Source organism: Salvelinus fontinalis, chromosome 3 (assembly GCF_029448725.1).
Source record: "Salvelinus fontinalis isolate EN_2023a chromosome 3, ASM2944872v1, whole genome shotgun sequence".
NCBI classification, from domain to species: Eukaryota; Metazoa; Chordata; class Actinopteri; order Salmoniformes; family Salmonidae; genus Salvelinus; species Salvelinus fontinalis.
The window spans coordinates 23,258,424-23,284,381 of record NC_074667.1 but is presented as its reverse complement, the minus strand read 5'-3'; the positions used below and the strand labels follow the sequence as shown (position 1 = coordinate 23,284,381).

The 25,958-nt window shown below is 43.8% G+C and overlaps 1 protein-coding gene across 5 annotated transcripts in view; it reads left to right on the top strand.

The window, feature by feature from the left end:
* LOC129841300 (eukaryotic translation initiation factor 4B-like) overlaps nt 1-10,806 on the top strand; it is a 45,258-nt gene extending 34,452 nt beyond the window's left edge. For 3 of the 5 annotated variants that reach the window (XM_055909523.1, XM_055909515.1, XM_055909507.1), the window contains exons 11-15: nt 1-104; nt 299-333; nt 5,229-5,358; nt 7,223-7,295; nt 10,054-10,806. The exon at nt 1-104 is cut by the window's left edge and continues 149 nt beyond it. In XM_055909523.1, coding sequence (XP_055765498.1) covers nt 1-104; nt 299-333; nt 5,229-5,358; nt 7,223-7,295; nt 10,054-10,134 — 423 coding nt within the window. In that variant the 3' untranslated portion in view covers nt 10,135-10,806. The remainder of the gene's footprint in view (nt 105-298; nt 334-5,228; nt 5,359-7,222; nt 7,296-10,053) is intronic. The other 2 variants (XM_055909531.1, XM_055909539.1) reach the window with 2 other exon arrangements.
* The last annotated feature ends 15,152 nt before the right edge of the window (nt 10,807-25,958 follow it).

Below are 25,958 nucleotides of genomic sequence, written 5' to 3'. Positions count from 1 at the left end.
CCACCAAAGGAGAATGCCTGGGTCAAGCGGCCTGCGTTGAGTACCGGGTCCAGCGAGGGATGCTCCCCTATCTCCACCAGTGACACGGCACCTCCCAAACTGAGGTCAGAACATGTTCTTATACGTCTTCTATATTGTATAGTATCTCTGGATAATGAAGTGGCCAATTATGTCTCATAGTGATGTCACATCCATTACCAAAAGCCTGTCTATTTTAGTGACTGGCTAAGAATAGTTTGGAATAGTTTTGTTGCAAGCTAGTTAGTTAAACGTCTGAATGTCCCATCTCTCTTTTCAGCTCGAGTTCTGCAAATGAAAGAGGATCTAGGAAGGGTAAGACTCTCGGAGACCGCAAAGACCTTGTGCTTGTGTGTTATGTTAGTAGTTCCTTCCAAAGAAGGAGTAATGGAGACTTTGTACTAATCTAATCCCAGAGTGGACCACACTCACCCCCTCACCGTTAATCACTGCTGGATAATTATATTTTACAACATCACCAGGACTTGACATTAACTTTTATATGCACTTGTCCTTCAGACAAGTAGGAATTCTTATATGTAAAAAAAATAATAATAATGTATTGGACAAAGGCCCTAGTCACTTGTTTCAACAACAAAAAGATTTAACACAATCAGACAAAAATGTAGGCTACACTCTACCTATTGGCTTCTTTGCATATTCAAGCCTGTCTCAAAATACAACACTGCCTCTAAGGCTCTCCTGGAGAATGGTTGGCATAGCCTGACAACGTACATTCAATTATTCTGCTGCTCTGTCGTTCGACAAGGGGCGTCAGCTATTGGATCTGCTCTAACCAATCAGAGTATCAAAGCCGAATTTTCAAGCCGCCGCTTTGCCCACGTGTGCTCTGGCCCAACCCATTGGTTACTGGACCAAGCAGACGGCCACGAATGTGTTCGCATTCGGTGACGGGTCGGGGATGTTCTCAGATCTCGACTCATTGAGGAGAAGAAACAAACGTCCATGGGTGTAGCGTTTGGCTAGAGCAAAGTGTCTGGGTAGCCAGGCAATGGTTTGCCACTCATGGGTTGCGTTTACACAGGCAGCCCAATTCTGATATTTTTACCACCAGTTGATCTTTTGACCATTCACATCAGATCTTTTAACATCTGATGTTTTTCAGAGCTGATCTGATTAGTCGAAGACCAATTGGTGGGAAAAATAACAGAATTGGTCTACCTAAGTAAAACGTAGCCTTGGTGGCCTGTAAAATATTGTAACATAAGTACAACCAAATCGTTTTTGTCTTTATGAAATAATTCCCTCCACGGCTCGGAATTAAGGGCGTCTCTATAAATATGTCTACGGTTCATAACTCTGGGACAGTTCTGGGAGCACATTAAAACATTTAAAAAGCAATGAGGCTGACGTAACAGATGACTTATCTTCAAATGTTAGTTTTATTTCTTCATATTACAAGCTCAACAATACACACATGGCGTTAGGCTATGCACAAATGTTCCAAAATGCAAATAGCGGGAAAACACTTCTCAAAAGCACACCGCATGCCCTAGCGGTTTTATGTGACAGATGAAAATATCTTTTCGAAATTAGAAGGGAGATCTAAAGATACATCAACTAGCATGCATTGCGACTATGACGAGCTGTGTTCAAATACCCATACTAACATACTACATACTTAATGAGTATATGCTATTAGTTCATTTTAGTATACTGTTAAATGAACAGTTGTTTCAGTTGAGTGTACTAGTGCTTTGCCTGTCTACTGGAAATTGATGATAATGCTATGCAAGCTCTTGCTAGCATGTTAGCCTAACAAATGACTAGCTAAAAAATGTACGATTTTGGGTGTGTTCGTAAATTCAATCTGGAGTGCAAGAGTGCGCTCTGGACGTTCATAAATCCAGAGCGTTGTCAGATTGTCCGTACGTAAATTCAGTGATTCACTCTCGGGGTGTTCACACTGGACGCTTTGGCGGAGGAGTAGGGTTGAGCCGAGCATTCAACGGCAGTAAAGCACTCAAGATAACTGTCTAGCGTTGGCTAGCTACTTCCAGACACAAATGAGAGAACACCTCACTCTGACAGTTTTACTCACCCTAGCAGAGCTGATTAGGCTGTGTTGATGTTATACAGATCGTTGGTGACTAACTGTGCTGCTGGCAACAATTTAATCATACCAATTTTTTTGCCAACTTTTACTTACACCGGCCGTATTCAATGGGTGTTGAGTGTTGGTAAATTCATCAGTTATTCTGCGCGAGAGTGCCCTGAAATCGGAGTAGATAGCCAAAATTAACAATATCCATTGAAACGCAGAACGACTATACCACTTAGCTGTGTGAATAATCAAGTCAATAAATGTTGGGTTAGTTAATATACTGCCTAGCAAGTTCGATGTATTAGTAGCCAACTAACGTTAGGTAACTAGCTAACATACCGGTACATACTGCTGTAATTCTGTGCGGTTCGTAAGGATAGCGTAGCGAACAAATTGTCAGCCAACATAACGTGTAACTTATTTGAGAAGTCATTACTTTATTACATTGCTCAACATTTTCTTAACATTTGTCATAATGAGTGAAAGCAATGAATTTGTATTCGATCTCGTCAGACATCAGCTGCATATTTTCCGCCATTTTCTTCAAATCTGAAAACGTTTTGAAGCCACGCCCATTTTCTGAAGAATTGCATTATGAACCCTAAAAGCACAAATGGTGTCCACTGCATGTATACTTCGTATTTTGGGGGATTTTGTACGACATCCGGGAACTTATGGCATACTAACTATATCCACACTATGACCAATAAGCATACTATATACTCAATTCACATCACAAATAGTACGGTTAGCGCGGTTAGTATGACTATTCGAACACAGTTTAGGATTATGCCTTTGGCTGCTGGACAAATAACAAACATTGATTTTTAAAAACTGATAGAACGTGAGACAAATGCTGGTTTCAATGCCATATTAAGTGTTAATAAAATAATTCGATCTATTTCTATGGTTGTATTTTGCCAAGGCTAGGCTACTTTGATTGAACCAAGCTAAGACATGCTTCATAAAAATTAAATAAACCTCCAGGTTTTAAACAATTAAAGCTGGAATATTTAACTTTTTGGGTGATCCAACAGGATTCTCATAGAAATGTGCGCTATACAGTTCATTCGGAAAGTATTCAGATCCCTTCACTTTTTCCACATTTTGTTACATCAGTCTTATTCTAAAATGGATTGAATAAATGTTTCCTCCATCTACACAACACCCAATAATGATGAAGCGAAAACCGGTGTAAACATTTTTGCAAATGTATTAAAAATAGATAACACCTTATTTACATAAGTATTCAGAACCTTTGCTATGAGACTCCAAATTGAGCTCAGATGCTTCCTGTTTCCATTGATCATCCTTGAGATTTTTCTACAACTTGATGGGAGTCCGCCTGTGGTCATTTCAATTGATTGGACATGATTTGGAAAGGCACACACCTGTCTATATAAGGTTTTTGACATTGCCTGTCAGAGCAAAAACCAAGCTATAAGGTCAAGGGAATTGTCCATAGAGTTCAGACAAACTTCCAAAGAAGTTTGGAACCATCCAGACTTCCTAGAGCTGGCCGCCTGGCCAAACTATATTCTTCTTGTCAAGCAATAATATTTTTAACGCTTGTCCGGGACTGTTTTGTTACAGACAGAAATACTCCTCAGCAACGTTCCCTTCAGACCCCAGTAAGACTAGCTGTGACCATTGGCGTCGGCTAATGGGGAACATAATATTTCAAATCAAAATCCCTCCCCTCAGACGATCCCTCAGGTGAAGAAGCCGCTTGTGAAAGTATTGGGTTGGTGTGGCTGAGGCCAGTTGGACGTACTGACAAATTTTCAAAAATGGAAGAGGCTTATGGTAAAGAAATGAACATTCAATTCTCTGGTAACAACTCTGTTGGACATTCCTGCAGTCAGCATGACAATTGCACTCTCCCTCAACTTGAAACATCTGTGGCATTCTGTTGTGTGACTAAACAGTACATTTTTAGTGGCCTTTTATTGTCCCCAACAAAAGGTGCACCTGTGTAATGACCATGCGGTTTAATCAGTTTCTTGATATGCCACACCTGTCAGGTGGATGGATTATCTTGGCAATAGAGAAATGCTCACTAACAGGGATGTAAGTAAATGTGTTCACAAAATTTGAGCGCAATAAGCTTTTTGTGGGTATTGAACATTTCTGGGATCTTATTTCAGCTCATGAAACACTTTACATGTTGCATTAATATTTTTGTTTAGTATAAATTGGTGATTGTTTCCCCTTCTAGCTCATCTAGCGTTTGGTGATTAGCTAAAGCAGAGGATATGGGAGCGATTGGGACGAGGAGGACACGTCTTGACTTAAGTGGATTGAAGAGTAGCACTGCCCAATTCTGGTCCTGGATAATCTCTCCTGTTGGTTATTTTGTCTTGTTTCCTTGGCTAGCTGGTCTGGAGGTTTGACAAAAAGCAATGTGGATGCTCGCCCACCAGTACTTCACTCTCAAACAATAATTTCAAATTAATGTGGATGATGAGATAGGACAACGGCAGTAACTTTGAATAATTGGAATCACTCTAATTTACTGAATTGTCAGTTGAAACAATACCCAGGAAAGAAGGGACTGCAGGAACAAAACTGGGCAGCCCTGGTGTAAAGCAAAGTGGGGTACGCATGGTCCTGTAGGGCAGTGTCTGCTACTTTCCCAGGGTAGTATTTAAAAGGCACCAAACAACCTGAATCCAGTAGTAATAACACTCCTTTCCATAAAACGTGTTCTCTCTTGTTTGTTCCTTGTGAACACACCCCTGGTGTTATCAAGCTGTTGACAGATTTTGCCATGAATATGACAGTAACTCCTGGGAAATTAAGTAAGAGTAGTAAATATTTAATGGCTTTGGTTTCTTAATCAGGTGAAGGTTGTCATTCAGCAAAAACAGCAGACCCTGTGGCTATTAAGGAAAATGGGTTCCCCAGGCCCAGGTTGTATTCAAGATTACAAAAGTTTGAAGTGTGAACCTCCCATTCGACACTATGTTTTGCATAACTGCACAAATGTAATGATCTTGAATGTAACCTGGGCTGTAGGCTGTGTGGAATGCTGCTGTACGCAACCTGGGCCGTAGGTTGTGTGGAATTCTGTTGTAGCCTATAGTGAAGTTCCCGTCTCCCAAACCCCTCCCTCAATCCTCACTGTTTGGGCTCTCCCTTCCAGACGAGAATAAAGTGGACGGTGTGCGTCTGGACCGGGGCCCCCCACGGGGGAGAGGGGGGGCCGCAGTGCCTGGAGCAGGGCGGGGCCGAGGAGAGGGGGCCAACAGAGACCGACGAAGGGAGGAAGACAGGTCAGCCCAAAAAGAGTGGCATTAATTTAATAGGCATTGCAGCCAGGGCACCTCTAAAGGTTGGTTTATGGTAGGTGCGTCAACTGCTGTTGGGAAAGAATTGCTACCCTTATCCGTCAAAACAAACGTCCTCAAATGCTTGCTAGCTAAGGGGAAGCACCTTCACCAAGGCCCAATACTGTCCTCAGTGAGGAGATTGTGGATGTAACCGCCAATTCCTCGACTCATGGCTTCCCCAAAGGTGACTGCACAGCATGAGACAAGAAGCAAGGGCTAGCTTGCCTTCACTACAAAAGAACAACATGATAATTTGGAAGTTTTGAACATGAAGTTATCATGACTGTATTATGTAAATATTAATGATAAAATAACAACCACTTCCAAGGGTTGTAGTTGACTTATTATGGTAACAGTAATACCTGATCTGAATGGTTGTGGGGAGTAAAATTCACACTTTTAGACCATGTTTAGCTAGCTAATTCCAGTGTGGGACTCCACGAACTGCGAGCGCATTTTATGCACTCTATACATCTTACACTCCAGAACAGTAGTTAGCGGTGTATATACCAGTTGTCAGTGTAAATGTAAGAAAATGTAAAAATGCTGACCGTGAGGATAACAAAACTAGCAAACTAGTTTTGTTCAGGACCTTGTGTGCGTGCGTTTGACTAATTAGTCAGATTATTATTTTTTCCTTTTCTCTCCCTAATTTTGTGGTATCCAATTGGTAGTTACATTCTTGTCTCATTGCTGCAATGAGAGGCGAAGGTGGTGAGCCGTGCATCCTCCGAAACACAACCCAACCAAGCCGCACTGCTTCTTGACACAATGCCCACTTAACCCGGAAACCAGCCACACCGATGTGTCGGAGGAAACACCATACACCTGGTGCCCGTGTCAGCGTGTACTGCGCCCGGGCCGCCACAGGAGTTGCTAGTGCGTGATGGGACAAGGACATTCCTGCCGGCCTAACCCGGACGACACTGGGCCTATTGTGCGTCGCCCCATGGGTCTCCCGGTCGCGGCCGGCTGCGACAGAGCCTGGACTCGAACTCAGAATCTCTAGTGGCTGGCACAGCTTGCACTGCAATGCAGTGGCTTAGACCATTGCGCCATTCGGGAGGCAGCAGCTAGCTCACTTGTTACCTTGCCAGTAACACTCAACATTCTTGCTAGCTTGTTGGCTAGCCAAGCAAAGAATAAATATGATTAGAAATATTTCACTAGTATTTGCTTGCAAGTAGCCTAACTTGGCGAACCAAAATATTTTTGGTAATAGTACTGGCTGATTTCGCCTTGGTTTTCCTCATGAAAAAAAAAATCCCACTGAAATAGAGGTTTGTGTCTTGGAGTCGTGCGTTCATGTGGGTGTTTTCTTGCATGTGTCGTCAAAAGTGGAAACTTTTTTTGTTTGTTTTTTGTCACAGTTCTTTAAACTGGATGGAACTGGTTAAGATTGCATACGTTCCCATGGTGTTTTCACACAGATGTTGGTCAGTATCCCCAACTTATAACATGTGTGTTCTATCCCTGCACAAGCACACCTGAGCTTGACTATTAGTTGAATAGTTAGATCAGGAAGGCTTGTTTGGGGCTTAAAAATAAATGTGTCATGTTGAGGACCTGAGTCGAAGTCACCAACGGGATTGTTAATTGTTAACCAGCCTTTAGAGGTTATTCAAGGTGAATACTATTAGTCTTCTCCTGCATATACAGTTGTGAGTGGATTCTATTGGATCAATTGGAATTATTTGGTGTCCTACTGTTGAGCAGTGTGCTAGTGCCAGTTTGTGCACTCAGAGGTTCTGACCCACAAGTCTTAGCTGGACAGTAAAGTTTAACTTGATCTTTATTGTGTTTGTAGAAAGGCTAAAAGAAGAGGCCGAGACTCAAGACCTGCACCAGAGCCAAAGAAATACGAAGAGTCCCCCACCCTCGTGAGTCCTGGTGCCACAGAGTGGTCTTGACACACCCATAGTGTGTTTTCCCCAAACCCCTGCACACGATTCCCACCTCCCATGTAAAGTTTTGATTATTCAGAAACTGAAACTACTCCTGTATCAGTCTTCCACTGAAAGTCTTCAGTCCTTTACCCCATTATCCCTTCACATTGGCTTCAGTCCTCTACTGAAACTGCCCGTGGAACCGCCCTTTCAGTATACCTCATCGCCATCCTTTTTCCTCAATGTTTCCTTTTTTGTTCTTCTGTCTTTTTGGCTTTTATTGCAAAGTCATATAACAGGAAAAACATGGGTCACATTGACAAGTTTTCTAATATCTATATACAAAATAGTTATGCATACATACACTGCTCAAAAAAATAAAGGGAACACTTAAACAACACAATGTAACTCCAAGTCAATCACACTTCTGTGAAATCAAACTGTCCACTTAGGAAGCAACACTGATTGACAATAAATTTCACGTGCTGTTGTGCAAATGGAATAGACAAAAGGTGGAAATTATAGGCAATTAGTAAGACACCCCCAAAAAGGGAATGGTTCGGCAGGTGGTGACCACACACCACTTCTCAGTTCCTATGCTTCCTGGCTGATGTTTTGGTCACTTTTGAATGCTGGCGGTGCTTTCACTCTAGTGGTAGCATGAGACGGAGTCTACAACCCACACAAGTGGCTCAGGTAGTGCAGTTCATCCAGGATGGCACATCAATGCGAGCTGTGGCAAAAAGGTTTGCTGTGTCTGTCAGCGTAGTGTCCAGAGCATGGAGGCGCTACCAGGAGACAGGCCAGTACATCAGGAGACGTGGAGGAGGCCGTAGGAGGTCAACAACCCAGCAGCAGGACCGCTACCTCCGCCTTTGTGCAAGGAGGTGCACTGCCAGAGCCCTGCAAAATGACCTCCAGCAGGCCACAAATGTGCATGTGTCTGCTCAAACGGTCAGAAACAGACTCCATGAGGGTGGTATGAGGGCCCGACGTCCACAGGTGGGGGTTGTGCTTACAGCCCAACACCGTGCAGGACGTTTGGCATTTCCCAGAGAACACCAAGATTGGCAAATTCGCCACTGGCGCCCTGTGCTCTTCACAGATGAAAGCAGGTTCACACTGAGCACATGAGCACATGTGACAGACGTGACAGAGTCTGGAGACGCCGTGGAGAACGTTCTGCTGCCTGCAACATCCTGCAGCATGACCGGTTTGGCGGTGGGTCAGTCATGGTGTGGGGTGGCATTTCTTTGTGGGGCCGCACAGCCCTCCATGTGCTCGCCAGAGGTAGCCTGACTGCCATTAGGTACCGAGATGAGATCCTCAGACCCCTTGTGAGACCATATGCTGACACATGCACATTTGTGGCCTGCTGGAGGTCATTTTGCAGGGCTCTGGCAGTGCACCTCCTTGCACAAAGGCGGAGGTAGCGGTCCTGCTGCTGGGTTGTTGCCCTCCTACGGCCTCCTCCACGTCTCCTGATGTACTGGCCTGTCTCCTGGTAGCGCCTCCATGCTCTGGACACTACGCTGACAGACACAACAAACCTCTTTGCCACAGTTCGCATTGATGTGCCATCCTGGATGAACTGCACTACCTGAGCCGCTTGTGTGGGTTGTAGACTCCGTCTCATGCTACCACTAGAGTGAAAGCACCGCCAGCATTCAAAAGTGACCAAAACATCAGCCAGGAAGCATAGGAACTGAGAAGTGGTCACCACCTGCAGAACCATTCCTTTTTTGGGGGTGTCTTACTAATTGCCTATAATTTCCACCTTTTGTCTATTCCATTTGCACAACAGCATGTGAAATTTATTGTCAATAAGTGTTGCTTCCTAAGTGGACAGTTTGATTTCACTAAAGTGTGATTGACTTGGAGTTACATTGTGTTGTTTAAGTGTTCCCTTTATTTTTTTGAGCAGTGTATAATGCATAGGCAGGTACAGTGTAATTACAGTTTAGGTGCACAGTGTGATCTAGTTCTAACACCGTACTCAAACCGTCCGCGCGCCATCGTGTGCAAATTGATTTTGTCCCCCACACCAAACGCAATCACGACGCGTAGGTTGAAATATCAAAGCAAACTCTGAACCAATTACATCAATTTGGCGACAGGTCGAAAAGCATTAAACATTTATGGCAATTTAGCTAGCTAGCTTGCAGTTGCTAGCTAATTTGTCCTATTTAGCTAGCTTACTGTTTCTAGCTAATTTGTCCTGGCATATAAACATTGAGTTGTTATTTTACCTGAAATGCACAAGGTCCTCTACTCTGACAATTAATCCACACATAAAACGGACAACAGAATAGTTTCTAGTTATCTTTCCTCCCACGCTTTTTCTATATAGCGATTTGGCATCTAACTTTCATAGTTACCTCGACGACTGACTGAATTCAGTTCATCTTTCAATCACCCATGTGGGTATAACCAATGAGGAGATGGCATGTGGGTATCTGCTTCTATTAAACAATGAGGAGATGGGAGAGGCAGGACTTCTATTTTAGCGCTTGGCAACACAGACTCTTGTTGGAGCGCGCGAGCAGTGGGTGCAATAATTGAATAGCATGTATGTTTAAATTTATTTTGCGACGCGAGCGGTGTGGTCAGCATGTTACGACAACTGTTACATCTGTTACCTGTAGTTGCACTGTACCATGTAAATACATAAGTATTTAGAACTTATATTGTAAAGTGGGACCAAGTGAGCAATGTTAGGATCTGTCCTGCTCTATTTTGTTTTCTGTTTCAGATATTCAGCTCAGCCAGTAAATACGCTGCTCTGCTAATGGACAGAGAGCAAGGAGATGACGCAGAGAATGGTTTGGAATAAAACCAGATGGGGAGAAAGAAGAGGAAATCCAGCGAATTAAAGAAAATCACATTAAATATGAAAATCTCCTCACCGAGAGTAGAGGCACCTGGGAAAGTCATCACTCCTTCCTTCTTTACTCAAAACCCATCCCAGACCGCTTCTCTACCCCCTCTCTTCAGGACTTTTCAGTTTCTTAAAAGAGTAGTCACATACTGGACTTGTTTTAAATGGAAAAGGTAAGGAGTAGTTGACATTCAAGAAAAGAGAATTTAATTAATTGTAATAAATAAATAAAGTGGTGTAAAAATGATTGCTTATGTTTATGGTATGCGTTGGGTTCCATCCCTCTCCCCAGCGGAAAAGGAAGAAGTTTGTTACTGGATGCTGACTTGCCAGGCTGACCTACTTGACCTTATGTGCAGTAAAAAAAAGCCAGTAAAAAAGCATGTGTTTATTTAACTGACAGAATAGGATAAAGGTACAGTACAGTGCCTTCGGAAAGTAGTTCAGAACCCTTCACTTTTTTCACATTTTGTTACGTTGCAGCCTTGTTCTAAAATGGATTAAATAAATTAAGAATCCTCAGCTATTTACACACTAGCCCATGATGACAATTCAAAAACAGGTTTTTAGAAATCTTTGCGTATTTGTATTTATTAAAAATAAAAACATACCTTATTTACATAAGTATGCAGACCCAGAAGACTACTTTTGTTGATGCACCTTTTGGCAGCGATTACAGCCTCGAGTCTTCTTGGGTATGGCACTAGAAGCTTACCACACGTATAAGGTGAATGCACCAATTTGTAAGTCGCTCTGGATAAGAGCGTCTGCTAAATGACTTAAATGTAAATGTAAATGTGTATTTGGGGAGTTTCTCCCATTCTTCTCTAAAGATCCTCTCAAGCTCTGTCAGGTTTGATGGGGAGCGTCGCTGCACAGCTATTTTCAGGTCTCCAGAGATGTTTGATCGGGTTCAAGTCAGGGCTCTGGCTGGGGCACTCAAGGACATGCAGAGACTTGTCCTCAAGCCACTCCTGCGTTGTCTTGGCTCTGTGCTTAGGGTCGTTCCTGTTGGAAGGTGAACCTTTGCCCCAGTCTGAGGTCTTGAGCGCTCTAGAGCAGGGTTTCATCAAGGATCTCTCTGTACTTTGCTCAGTTTATCTTTCCGTTAATCCTGACTAGTCTGTCTCTGCCGCTGAAAAACATCCCCACAGCATGATGCTGCCACAACCACGCTTCACCATAGGGATTGTGCCAGGTTTCCTCCAGATGTGACGCTTGGCATTCAAGCCAAAGAGTTCAATTTTTGTTTCAACAGACCAGAGAATCTTGTTTCTCATGGTCTGTGAGTCTTTAGGTGCTTTTTTGGCAAACTCCAAGTGGGCTGTAATGGGCCTTTTACTGAGGAATGGCTTGTGTCTGGCTACTCTACCATAAAGGCCTGATTTGGTGTAGTGTTGCAGAGATGGTTGAGGACTCTGGAGCTCTGTCAGAGTGACCATTGGGTTCTTGGCCACCTCCCTGACCAAGGCCCTTCTCTCCTGATTGCTCAGTTTGGCCAGGCGGCCAGCTCTAGGAAGAGTCTTGGTGGTTCCAAACTTCTTCCATTTAAGAATGATGGAGGTCACTGTGTTCTTGGAGACCTTCAACGCTGCAGAAATGTTTTGGTACCCTTCCCCAGATCTGTGCCTCGACACAATCCTGTCTCTGAGCTCTATGGACAATTCCTTTGACCTTATGGCTTGGTTTTTTTTCTCTGACATGCCCTGTCTGTGGGACCTTTTATATAGACAGGTGTGTGCCTTTCCAAATCATGTCCAATCAATTGAATTTACCCCAGGTGGACTCCCAAGTTGTAGAAACATCAAGGATGATCAATGGAAACAGGATGCATCTGAACTCAATTTCAGTCTCATAGCAAAGGGTCTGACTACTTATGTAAATAAGGTACTACTGTTTTATTTTCAATAAATGTGCAAACATTTCTAAAAACCTGTTTTTGATTTGTCATTATGGGGTATTGTGTGTAGATTAAGAAAAATAATATTTTAATCCATTCTAGAATAAGTCTAACAAAATGTGGAAAAAGTGAAGGGGTCTGAATACTTTACAAAAGCACTGAATGCCTGGAATTGCCCTTGTACTGAGCAAAGGATCACAATTGCAAGCTCTCCAATAACTGTTAAATTCTAAAAACGGGTAATCATGGATATTAATTGGCCTACACACAACCCCATAATATCTGTAATTGTATTACAAATAAATCAAATTAAGTATTCAACCCTTTTATGGCAAGACTAAATAAATTCAGGAGTAAAAATGTACTGAAGTCTCATAGGTTGTATGCACTCACTATGTAGTAATAGTGACTCACTCATCTCTGTACCACCACGAACGGAGCAAGGCTAGGCCAATGGTGACTTTAAAGCAGTTACAGAGATGAATTGCTATTATAGGGGAAAACTGAGGATGGATCAAGAACTTTGTAGTTACTCCACAATACTAACCTAAATGACAGAGTGAAAAGAAGGAAGCCTGTACAGAATAAAAATATTCCAAAACATGTTATCAACAAGTCACAAAAGTAATACTGCAAAACGTGGCAAAGCAATTAACTTTTTGTCCTGAATACAAAGTGTTATGTTTGGGGCAAATCCAATACAACACATTATTAATTATCCACTCTTCATATTTTAAAGCATAGTGGTGGCTGCATCATGTTATGTGTATGCTTGTAATCGTTAAGGACTTTGCGAGGCATTGGAAAACCTCCCTGGTCTTTGTGGCTGAATCTGTGTTTTGAAATTCACTGCTAGACTGAGGGACCTTACAGTTATATTTATGTGTGGCGTACAGAGATGAGAGTCATTCAAAAATTGTTACACTATTATTGCACACACTGAGTCCATGCAACTTGTTAAGCAAATTTTTACTCCTGAACTTATATAGGCTTACCATAACAAAGGAGTTAAATACTTATTGATTTAAGACATTTCAGCTTTAAATTTTGTATTAATTTGTAAAGATTTTCGAAAAACATAATTACACTTTGACATTATGGGGTATAGGCCAGTGACCAAAAACTCTTGATTTTAAATTTGGGTTTTAACACAACGATGTAGAAAAGTCAAGAGATGTGAATACTTTCTGAAGGCACTGTATACCATAAGGACCCCTTATTCCTGTCCTCATTAGATGTAGTGCAACAAGACCACTCATGGTCTGTAAAGTTCTCTACTTGATAGATTTAAACAATACTGGAATCACCTTGGTCACAACCATAAACATTCAACTCCATCTGCCTGATGGATTAAGATAGAATATGAATTTTGGTTAAAATGTTACATTTAATTAGGTTTTAGAGTCATACAAAAACTGAGGAAAAACAACTTTGCTTCTGTGTATACAACTTGAATGAAGAAAAATGTAAATGGTCAACTCTGTAAAACATGAACTCTGTCAGAGTGCTGAAAGACCTGGGAATGTTTTTTTTATTGGGGATTTTCAAAATAATATTTTACAAATGTTTGTATTTAACTTGTTTTTTTTAGGCAAAAATGACTATCTGTCAACTCCACCAGTGATTTGTCAACTCCATCACTGAACGCTAACCCCCTTAAGATCTTTTTATTCTGAAAAAATATTTTCATCCCTGTTCTGCAACATACTCTTAAACAATTGAAGTATTTGCTGTGCTAATGGATTGTTTGCTTTATAAATGTTTAATGTTATAAATCTAGAAAAACATGCCAAAATGCTAAATAAATTAGACCTGGAGCGTGTTATCAAACAAAATATGTTTGGAGATTTGTATTACATATTTGAATAACCAAATGTTAGAATTAAACAAAGGCCTTTTTACAATTTTTCAACAACAGTTTAAAATGAAATCATTTTTATGGAAAACAAATGAATTAGGTTTTTCCTTTTACACAGTGTGATTGGTCTATCAAAATACACTGCTCAAAAAAATAAAAGGGAACAGTTAAACAACACAATGTAACTCCAAGTCAATCACACTTCTGTGAAATCAAACTGTCCACTTAGGAAGCAACACTGATTGACAATAAATTTCACATGCTGTTGTGCAAATGGAATAGACAAAAGGTGGAAATTATAGGCAATTAGCAAGACACCCCCAATAAAGGAATGATTCTGCAGGTGGTGACCACAGACCACTTCTCAGTTCCTATGCTTCCTGGCTGATGTTTTGGTCACTTTTGAATGCTGGCGGTGCTTTCACTCTAGTGGTAGCATGAGACGGAGTCTACAACCCACACAAGTGGCTCAGGTAGTGCAGCTCATCCAGGATGGCACATCAATGCGAGCTGTGGCAAGAAGGTTTGCTGTGTCTGTCAGCGTAGTGTCCAGAGCATGGAGGCGCTACCAGGAGACAGGCCAGTACATCAGGAGACGTGGAGGAGGCCGTAGGAGGGCAACTACCCAGCAGCAGGACCGCTACCTCCGCCTTTGTGCAAGGAGGTGCACTGCCAGAGCCCTGCAAAATGACCTCCAGCAGGCCACAAATGTGCATTTGTGGCCTGCCACTTCACAGAAGTGTGATTGACTTGGAGTTACATTGTGTTGTTTAAGTGTTCCCTTTTATTTTTTTGAGCAGTGTATATAGTTCAAATGTAAATTAAGACAAAAAGTTGAGGTTGTCTATCAATGAATCCATGGACTCTAAAACGGCAAATTTTCTCTCGAGTTCATGGCAAAATGTGTAACATGGCATGAGATTAGCTTTAAAACTGCCCCATGCCACAACATTTGTTGATAGATAGATATATTTATAATTTTGTGCGGTTGGGTGGCGCTTTGCTCGGACCTTGTGGTGGGCCGCGAAACTGCGATACAACATTGTCATTAATCAACAATAATCAGATGTCATAGTTTGCATTGTGCCACAGTTAGAACGATATAAATTATGTAGAACAGATGATTGTCATGCAAAATATAGGGAATTGTTAGAAATATTTCTCAAACCATTGTTTCACTTTTTTTTGAATACTACAAAGCAAGACGAAGGAGTTGGACAGCTAATTTGCCTAAATATTTTGATAACTTATTTTTTTGAAAGAAGTTTGAAATTGTCATCTAATTGATTCAACGAACGAAAAACACATTTTTAGCTTTTAAAATATATTCATAACATTTAACATTTCTGTGGGGCATCCTATATTATAAAGACAGCTATATCTACTCAGGGGTTACTAAAGCTTACCAGTTTCACGTTCCAGCTCAGTCTTCATCCGTAGTAAGACCGTGGATATTAATCGTCCGCCTGATGCCACCTTTAGCAGGCTTGTAACTGCGCATGCATATGTCGCACGTGGCGACAGAACACTGAACTCTTCATTTATACAATGCTGAAACATCAATCCAGGGGCAAGTCAGTGCCACATTTTTCATTTGTGCCGAAATCAAAATGAAGGAAAAGTTATATTGCTAATAAAGCAGGCTAAGGCGTGAAATAGGCTTTTAGAAGTACCGTCTTTATTTTTTTACTTATCGTTAATGCCATCTTTGGTGTGCTTATCAATGCACGGACACCTTTTTTCCCAACTACTACCAATAAACTAATTTGAACATAGTAGTAATAACAATTGTATTTGTCCATACAAAAGTTTTACTGTGTTGTAACCCACAATTTACACCGGTGTAGAATTTGGGTTTTTCCTTAGTCAAAATATTGTGATTCCTCTAGAGGGCGCTATAGTATTGTAGATGATCATAGAATGTTCAATCAGGCTGTGAGTGAGAAACCGCGCCAGTCAGATACCATCACGAGCTAGCAAGAGTAATGTGCCATAGAGTTAACCAGTGCGAAAACGGAATTATATAGTGTTTTGAGTGATATTGCTTTTCAAGTTAGTATTGTTTCAAGACAGTGTGCTTATCAAGAACAGTGTTTCAAGATGTATTCATTTTGTCAAAGTCATGTACTCCGGTGAGTTACCTAGCTTGTTCTCTACTAGCATGCTCTCTACTAGCATGCTAACTGAGAAAAGCCATTGCACTAGCATGTCATTAGCAGGGTTTTGTTGAATAATAATATTACTGTCATGTTAATTTTGAGTATTTTGTAACTAAAAACCAATTGTAGTTAGATGTGTAAATGAGAAAGTGTATTTCAGTTTTTAGCTTATATGAAGTGTTAATTTATGTCTAGCTAATGTTACTTGTGTTGCTGATGGGGCTAGCTCTTGAGTGATCATTCTAGAATGTGTTGGGATTTTTCCTCGCTCATGGAACTGTAAGCAAATTTTATTGAAAGGGTGTTTAAATTAGAGATACTATTATTCCTGTTGTGAATTGAAAAAAAAGATAGATTTTTACAATTGAGATGCTATTGTATGTAAATATGTTGTGCTAAGCTTTTTACTTTAGCATTTACTTGTTCACTTTTGTACAATACTGTTGCTACCAGTTTTTATTGGCAGTCATTGTAATGTTTCTATTGGATTGAGAAGTTTTACCACTAACTATGAGATTCTAACTGAGATCCTGTGCTGCTGCTCTGCAGATTTTTGTATGTTTTTATTGGTTGATTCTAAGACTAGAACGAAGGTAATTCAGTGATCTCAAAGAAGAATGGCGAACTAACCACCAACGACCCATTTGACTCGACTGGCGCATGCAGGCTGCACCACTGTATTTGCTTCTTCAATCCATCGCTTTGAGGGTGCGTTTCTTCATTGGATCAATCTTGGATACAGATAAGCGCTCCAACCTGCACTCAGTAGTAGACTTACAAACTGAACACACACTGATACTTTTCTATTTGGGACAGAGACCATTTTTACTGTGTTTATATTTGTGCATTGTTGAATTTGTGATTCATTTGTCTGTAATAAATGTCACGTTTATTATCATTTTTAATAGGACCCTTGTGCCTGTCAAATTTTCATGAAAGTCACCTACAATAGATTCTAGCCCAGACACTGCTGCTCCTTCAGCATAGTGTGATAAGTGTTACATCATTTTGTGGCGAGCTAGCCAGGATAATTGAAAGCAGAGCACATATTTTGCTGGTGTTTTGGGGTTTAGTACAGACATATTTCAGACATTTAAATGATATTTATTTACAAGCAGTAATGAGTAGAGTTACAGCCCACTGACCAGCCACTAGTTACCTCTTATGACTAAGTAGGTCTGACAATGACCATGTCCACTCTGACGATAGCTACACACCCTTACTGAAATGATCTGCTGAGAAGAGGTATGATCGAACACAGACCATCCTATTTCAGCTACTCTCTCATTCAGACATGAGGAAGTCTACGGTAGGTGAATAACTCCAACCAGGACTGATGTGCAGCTTCATTATGTCATCAACTCACCTGAAGTCCAACGTGTTCTTGTAAAGCATGTCATGAAGAACAACACCTTAACACGGAACCAACTCAAATGGCTACGTTGCTTCTCAGGCAAAGTACCCAAGGCACCCAGGTGAACCTGACTGAAACATGGTGTGATGTTAAACTGATGTTAGAAGATTGCCACTCTAAACATCTACAGCAGAGGAGGGTCCTGGAGATTCTGCTTCCCCCAGCCTCAGACGTGGAGAGTCAGCTTGCGTCTCCGTTACCAAGGGCTAACATGCTGACCGGACACGTCACGTGCGTGAGCGTTGCAAAATAAATTGAAATCCATGTTATTCAATTATTGCACCCACACTGCTCGGGCGCGCCAACGAGCGTCTACGTTGCCAAGGGATAAAATGGAAGACATTCCTATTTCTGACGCAGATCGCGCTGCAAGTCCTGCCTCCCATCTCCTCATTGGTTTATAGAAGCAGGTACCCACGTGCCATCTCCTCATTGGTTATACCCATGTGGGTGATTGAAAGACGAACTGTTTTGCCGGTCATCGTGGTAATACTATGAAAGTTTAGATGCCAATCACCATATAAGTTCAAAGATGAAAAAGCCTGGAAGGAGAGATGACTAGAAACAATTTGGTTGACCGCTTTGTGTGGATTAATTGTCGGAGTAGAGGACCTTGTGCATTTCAGGTAAAATAACAACTCAATGTTGTTAGCAAGCTAGCTAAATAGGACAAATTAGCTTGCAAGCTAGCTAGCTACATTGCCATAAATGTTTAATTATTTTCGACCTGTCCCCAAATTAATGTAATTGGTTAAGAATTTGTTTTGATATTTTAACCTGCGTGTCGTGTTCGCGTTTCGTGTGGGGGGGACAAAATACATTTATGTACGATGGCGCACGTGCGCAGCCGGTTTGTGTTCCGTGTAAGGCACAGCATCACAGTGCTAGAGCCGTCACTACAGACCCGGTTTCAGAAGTTTTGGAAGCCTACGTCTCTGAGACTGACAAATTCATTGGCTTAGTAGGACCAAGATGAACGGCTGTCGTCATTATCGAAGGAAACCAGAGCAATTCCCTTCTCGATTCAGGCTTACAAGTGACACCATTCACTAAGTCCGTCCATGATGAATACCTTCCATCCCAGCCTATTCTCCCCCTGGACAACATCAGAGGTTGGTGCTGGAGGTCAAGCTGTGCCCTACCTAGGCTAAGGCAACATCCTATTTCCCGAGAACATCCCTGGAAAACACGAGACTGTGAACACATTAGCCCCAGTCATCCCAACATCCTGTACAAGCATGTACAGCCGACAAAGATGGCAGAGCTCGTAGCAAGCCAGAGACGAGCACATACGCTCCACTCAATAGCCTGTACAGAATATGCAAGACAACAGCAAAGTGGGGAAAGTCAAATTGCAATGCAAGAAGAGTGTCACTGTTCCAGCAGCACAGAAGATGGTGTTGAAAAGTACCCACTGCTGGTGGAGGCTCCCACTCATGCCAGGTGGTCTGCTCTTCTGTAGCTACATCCTGTCAAGTCCAAGAACGTCATTGTTTAAAGTTCCAATCCTACTCAAGAACGAGACTGCTCATGACATCAGTGCCAGCAAACCGCAAAATTGCAGAACTCTCCATCTCCTCGTTCCTCGCCTCTGTCAACACCCAGAAACAAAGCTCATGAACTGTCTCACACTCCCAATACCACTGCTGAGTGCAACACTTAATCTGACAGGTTCTGAGAGCACCATCACTTTCGACAAGCAAGCTGAGCTCTATCCTTAAAGTGTTTGCCATGGGTGAACTTGACTATACAACTGCAGTCAAGCACCTCATTGGTCTCTCCAATCCAACTTCAAGCAGAGAGCCAGATCCATCCGTCTGACTACCAAACCGTACGACTTCACCTGAAAGAGCTCTGACATCAACTACAGGTTGAACAACCAGACCATCAGACACCTTACCAAACATAGAGGAAACCTTATCAGCTCTGACAGACTCGAAGTGATTCTCTGTCATGGACTTGCAGTCCGGACACTATCAAGTTGAAATGGAGGAGCAAGACAAACACTGCTTTTCACATCCATGGGATTCTGGGGGTTCAACCAGATGCCTCATGGAGTCACAAATGCACCCAGCACTTTTCAGCATGTCATGGAGAAGTATACTGAAAAAAATATATAAACGCAACATGTAAAGTGTTGGTTTCATGAGCTGAAGTAAAAGTTCCCAGAAATGTTCCATACGCGCAAAAAGCTTATTTCTCGCAAATGTTATACACACATTTGTTTATAACCCTGTTAGTGAGCATTTCTCCTTTGCCAAAGGGCACTTTGTCCTGGGGACAATAAAAGGCCTCTCTAAAATGTGCCGTTTTGTCACACCGCAATGCCACAGATGTCTCAAGTTGAGGGAGCGTGCGTTTGGCATGCTCACTGCAGGAATGTCCACCAGAGCTGTTGCCTGAGCATTTTATATTCATTTCTTTTGCCATAAGCCGCCTCAAACGTCATTTTAGAGAATTTGGCAGTACTTCCAACCGGCCTCACAACCGCAGACCACGTGTAACCATGCCATCCCAGGACCTCCACATCCGGCTTCTTCACCTGCGGGATCATCTGAGACCAGTCACCCAGACAGCTGATGAAACTGAGTATTTCTGTCTGTAATAAAGCCTTTTTGTGGGGAAGAACTCATTCTGATTGGCTGGGCCTGGCTCACAAGTGGGTAAGCCTATGTCCATCAATGGCTGCGCCCCTGCCCTATCATGAAATCCATAGAATAGGGCCTAATTAAGTTATTTCAATTGACTGATTTCCCTATATGAACTGTAACTCAGTAAAATCGTTAATTGTTGCATGTTGCGTTTATTTTTGTTCAGTGTATATATGGGCAGCCTGAACGAAGTCCTTGTGTTCCTTGACAATCTCATTGTGTTCTCAGACACGCTCAAAGAATATCAAGAACGGCTGATGCGTGTCTTGAACAGGCTGTGAGAGTTCGGTCTCAAGCGGTCAATTGAAAAGTGCCACTTCTTCAGGAAGTCAGTCTGATACTTGGGCCATATCATTTTTGAGAATGGAATGGAAACGCACCCTGACAAAATCACTGCTCTGACCATGTGTCAAGGCTAAACAACATCAGCGAGCTGAAATCCTTCCTAGGTTTCACTGGATACTACAGGTTTGTCAAGGATTACTCCAAACTCACAAAGCATCTGAACAACCTGACTGCTGGTTATCTCCCACCATAGATGAAAACAAAAGGTTCCAAGTCCTCCTCCAGCACAGAACTTAAGAAACTGTTCAATGAGAAGTGGTCTGAAACCTGAAAGTGCATTCAGATCACTCATAAAGAATCTGACCATTGCTCCAGTACTAGGGTTTGCAAACCCCAAGCAACCCTGCGTCTTCAACACTGATGCCAGTTTGCTTGGACTCAGATCAGCTCTGTACCAAGAGCAACAGGGACGAATGAGTCGTCGCTTATACCAGCTGAGGGCTGCCGAACTGAGAGAAGATACCCCACTCACAAGCTGGAGTTTCTAGCTCTCAAGTGGGCTGTCACTGACAAGTTATTCGACTACCCCTAAGGTGTTGAATTAACTGTCATTACTGACAACAACCCGCTGACGTCTGCCAAGCTCGACGCTGCGGTACAACTGTGGCTAGCCGATCTGTCCAACTTCAACATCCAGTACAGAGCTGGCAAGAGGAATCGAGACACAGACGGTCTGTTCAGAAGTCCACACGACCAAGCCGAGACTGACCTCAGCTCCAAAGCTGAAGACTACAAAGTCCAGAAGTTCTTTGCTCGATTCATGAAGGAACACCCCGAACCCTGTTCCCAAGAGAAGCTGTGAAAGCTGTGGTTCAGAGACATATACTCTACAGATCTTCAAGCACAGAAATTTACATTTACATTTAAGTCATTTAGCAGACGCTCTTATCCAGAGCGACTTACAAATTGGTGCATTCACCTTATGACATCCAGTGGAACAGCCACTTTACAATAGTGCATCAGATCTTTTAAGGGGGGGGGGGGGGGGGGGGGGCAGAAGGATTGCTTTATCCTAGGTATTCCTTGAAGAGGTGGGGTTTCAGGTGTCTCCGGAAGGTGGTGATTGACTCCGCTGTCCTGGCGTCGTGAGGGAGTTTGTTCCACCATTGGGGGGCCAGAGCAGCGAACAGTTTTGACTGGGCTGAGCGGGAACTGTACTTCCTCAGTGGTAGGGAGGCGAGCAGGCCAGAGGTGGATGAACGCAGTGCCCTTGTTTGGGTGTAGGGCCTGATCAGAGCCTGAAGGTACTGAGGTGCCGTTCCCCTCACAGCTCCGTAGGCAAGCACCATGGTCTTGTAGCGGATGCGAGCTTCAACTGGAAGCCAGTGGAGAGAGCGGAGGAGCGGGGTGACGTGAGAGAACTTGGGAAGGTTGAACACCAGACGGGCTGCGGCGTTCTGGATGAGTTGTAGGGGTTTAATGTCACAGGCAGGGAGCCCAGCCAGCAGCGAGTTGCAGTAATCCAGACGGGAGATGACAAGTGCCTGGATTAGGACCTGCGCCGCTTCCTGTGTGAGGCAGGGTCGTACTCTGCGGATGTTGTAGAGCATGAACCTACAGGAACGGGCCACCGCCTTGATGTTGGTGGAGAACGACAGGGTGTTGTCCAGGATCACGCCAAGGTTCTTAGCGCTCTGGGAGGAGGACACAATGGAGTTGTCAACCGTGATGGCGAGATCATGGAACGGACAGTCCTTCCCCGGGAGGAAGAGCAGCTCCGTCTTGCCGAGGTTCAGCTTGAGGTGGTGATCCGTCATCCACACTGATATGTCTGCCAGACATGCAGAGATGCGATTCGCCACCTGGTCATCAGAAGGGGGAAAGGAGAAGATTAATTGTGTGTCGTCTGCATAGCAATGATAGGAGAGACCATGTGAGGTTATGACAGAGCCAAGTGACTTGGTGTATAGCGAGAATAGGAGAGGGCCTAGAACAGAGCCCTGGGGGACACCAGTGGTGAGAGCGCGTGGTGAGGAGACAGATTCTCGCCACGCCACCTGGTAGGAGCGACCTGTCAGGTAGGACGCAATCCAAGCGTGGGCCGCGCCGGAGATGCCCAACTCGGAGAGGGTGGAGAGGAGGATCTGATGGTTCACAGTATCGAAGGCAGCCGATAGGTCTAGAAGGATGAGAGCAGAGGAGAGAGAGTTAGCTTTAGCAGTGCGGAGCGCCTCCGTGATACAGAGAAGAGCAGTCTCAGTTGAGTGACTAGTCTTGAAACCTGACTGATTTGGATCAAGAAGGTCATTCTGAGAGAGATAGCAGGAGAGCTGGCCAAGGACGGCACGTTCAAGAGTTTTGGAGAGAAAAGAAAGAAGGGATACTGGTCTGTAGTTGTTGACATCGGAGGGATCGAGTGTAGGTTTTTTCAGAAGGGGTGCAACTCTCGCTCTCTTGAAGACGGAAGGGACGTAGCCAGCGGTCAAGGATGAGTTGATGAGCGAGGTGAGGTAAGGTAGAAGGTCTCCGGAAATGGTCTGGAGAAGAGAGGAGGGGATAGGGTCAAGCGGGCAGGTTGTTGGGCGGCCGGCCGTCACAAGACGCGAGATTTCATCTGGAGAGAGAGGGGAGAAAGAGGTCAAAGCACAGGGTTGGGCAGTGTGAGCAGAACCAGCGGTGTCGTTTGACTTAGCGAACGAGGATCGGATGTCGTCGACCTTCTTTTCAAAATGGTTGACGAAGTCGTCTGCAGAGAGGGAGGAGGGGGGGGGAGGGGGAGGAGGATTCAGGAGGGAGGAGAAGGTGGCAAAGAGCTTCCTAGGGTTAGAGGCAGATGCTTGGAATTTAGAGTGGTAGAAAGTGGCTTTAGCAGCAGAGACAGAAGAGGAAAATGTAGAGAGGAGGGAGTGAAAGGATGCCAGGTCCGCAGGGAGGCGAGTTTTCCTCCATTTCCGCTCGGCTGCCCGGAGCCCTGTTCTGTGAGCTCGCAATGAGTCGTCGAGCCACGGAGCGGGAGGGGAGGACCGAGCCGGCCTGGAGGATAGGGGACATAGAGAGTCAAAGGATGCAGAAAGGGAGGAGAGGAGGGTTGAGGAGGCAGAATCAGGAGATAGGTTGGAGAAGGTTTGGGCAGAGGGAAGAGATGATAGGATGGAAGAGGAGAGAGTAGCGGGGGAGAGAGAGCGGAGGTTGGGACGGCGCGATACCATCCGAGTAGGGGCAGTGTGGGAAGTGTTGGATGAGAGCGAGAGGGAGAAGGATACAAGGTAGTGGTCGGAGACTTGGAGGGGAGTTGCAATGAGGTTAGTGGAAGAACAGCATCTAGTAAAGATGAGGTCAAGCGTATTGCCTGCCTTGTGAGTAGGGGGGGAAGGTGAGAGGGTGAGGTCAAAAGAGGAGAGGAGTGGAAAGAAGGAGGCAGAGAGGAATGAGTCAAAGGTAGACATGGGGAGGTTAAAGTCACCCAGAACTGTGAGAGGTGAGCCGTCCTCAGGAAAGGAGCTTATCAAGGCATCAAGCTCATTGATGAACTCTCCAAGGGAACCTGGAGGGCGATAAATGATAAGGATGTTAAGCTTGAAAGGGCTGGTAACTGTGACAGCATGGAATTCAAAGGAGGCGATAGACAGATGGGTAAGGGGAGAAAGAGAGAATGACCACTTGGGAGAGATGAGGATCCCGGTGCCACCACCCCGCTGACCAGAAGGTCTCGGGGTGTGCGAGAACACGTGGGCAGACGAAGAGAGAGCAGTAGGAGTAGCAGTGTTATCTGTGGTGAGCCATGTTTCCGTCAGTGCCAGGAAGTCGAGGGACTGGAGGGACGCATAGGCTGAGATGAGCTCTGCCTTGTTGGCCGCAGATCGGCAGTTCCAGAGGCTACCGGAGACCTGGAACTCCACGTGGGTCGTGCGGGCTGGGACCACCAGGTTAGGGTGGGCGCGGCCACGCGGTGTGAAGCGTTTGTATGGTCTGTGCAGAGAGGAGAGAACAGGGATAGACAGACACATGGTTGACGGCTACAGAAGAGGCTACGCTAATGCAAAGGAGATTAGAATGACAAGTGGGCTACACGTCTCGAATGTTCAGAAAGTTAGGCTTACGTTGCAAAAAATAAGAATAAAATACAAGATCTTATTGACTAAAATGATATAGTACTGCTGGCTGGTGAAGTAGCCTGGCTAGCAGTGGCTACGTTGTTGAAAGTGAAGCTGGCTAGGTAACCTCGACAATTTCACTAAATTTCTCTAAACTACACAATTATCATGGATACAAGGACAGGAAAGACAACTAGCTAACACTACGCTAATCAAGTCGTTCCGTTGTAATGTACGTTTCTACAGTGCTGCTATTCGGTAGAAGTTGGCTAGCTAGCAGTGTTGGCTAGGTAGGAGGACGGCAGCGCGGCAGAAATGTCAGTACTGACTCTCCTGTTGCTGTCCAGTGTCTCTCCTGATCTACTCCCTGGTTCAAGCACTCTTCCCAAGATCGGTCGGTCAGATAAACAATTTTGGGGTGAAAATATTTTTGTCCCGCAGATTATTTGGAAACGGTAGTCTTTCTGCTTTGTATGCTTTAGCCTACGTATTGTATTAAAAGCAGCTCTTTAGGCGCATTAGTCACACTCAGAATTAGCTGCTTCAAGTTAAGTAGCCTACCTCTCCTAGTTGGGCGCGCAAGATCAAGTGTGCCTGGTATATGTGTAGTCTCAATGAAATAATGTAGGCTGCCTATGCGTGGGCGGAGAGTCACGTGGCAGTTATCTTTCCAAGCAAATGTAATTAAATATGATTAGACTAAAGTTGGCTACAGTGTCCCTAAGTAAATATTGGTAATGGAAAGAAGATGAGGGCACTCAACCAATGAGTCGAGGTGCATTTAGAAAATGTGATCATCATTGTAAGAAAAATCTGCAATGTGCACATAGGCTACCATGGTGAGTGAGCGTTGCACCTTTTCATTTTGAATAAATATTGATTACCCATTTATTTGTTTCTGCCTGCAAATTGTCGTCCTAAAAGATGTGCTACGTTTTGCATACAGGATATAGCCTAAGAGAAAGTGCAAGTGTCCGCTCTCATCATTCTTGCTGCTTCAAGTTGTCGCCATATGTGCGAGATCAGGTGTGGTCTCAATTAAATAGACTAGGCTATAGATATGATTATAACACCTTTTCCTCCTTAAGAGACTGAAAATATTTGGCATGCGTCCCCAGATCCTCAAAGTTCTACAGCTGCACCATCGAGAGCATCCTGGCCAGTTGCATCACCGCCTGGTATGGCAACTGCTCGGCATCCATTCTAAAGGCGCTACAGAGCGTAGTGCGTACAGCCCAGTGCATCACTGGGGCCAAGCGTCCTGACATCCAGGATCAATATACTAGGCGGTGTCAGAGGAAGGCCCACAAAATTGTAAAAGACGAGTTACCCAAGTCATAGACTGTTCTCTCTGCTACCGCATGGCAAGCTGTACCGGAGTGCCAAGTCTAGGTTCAAAAGGGTCCTTAACAGCTGCT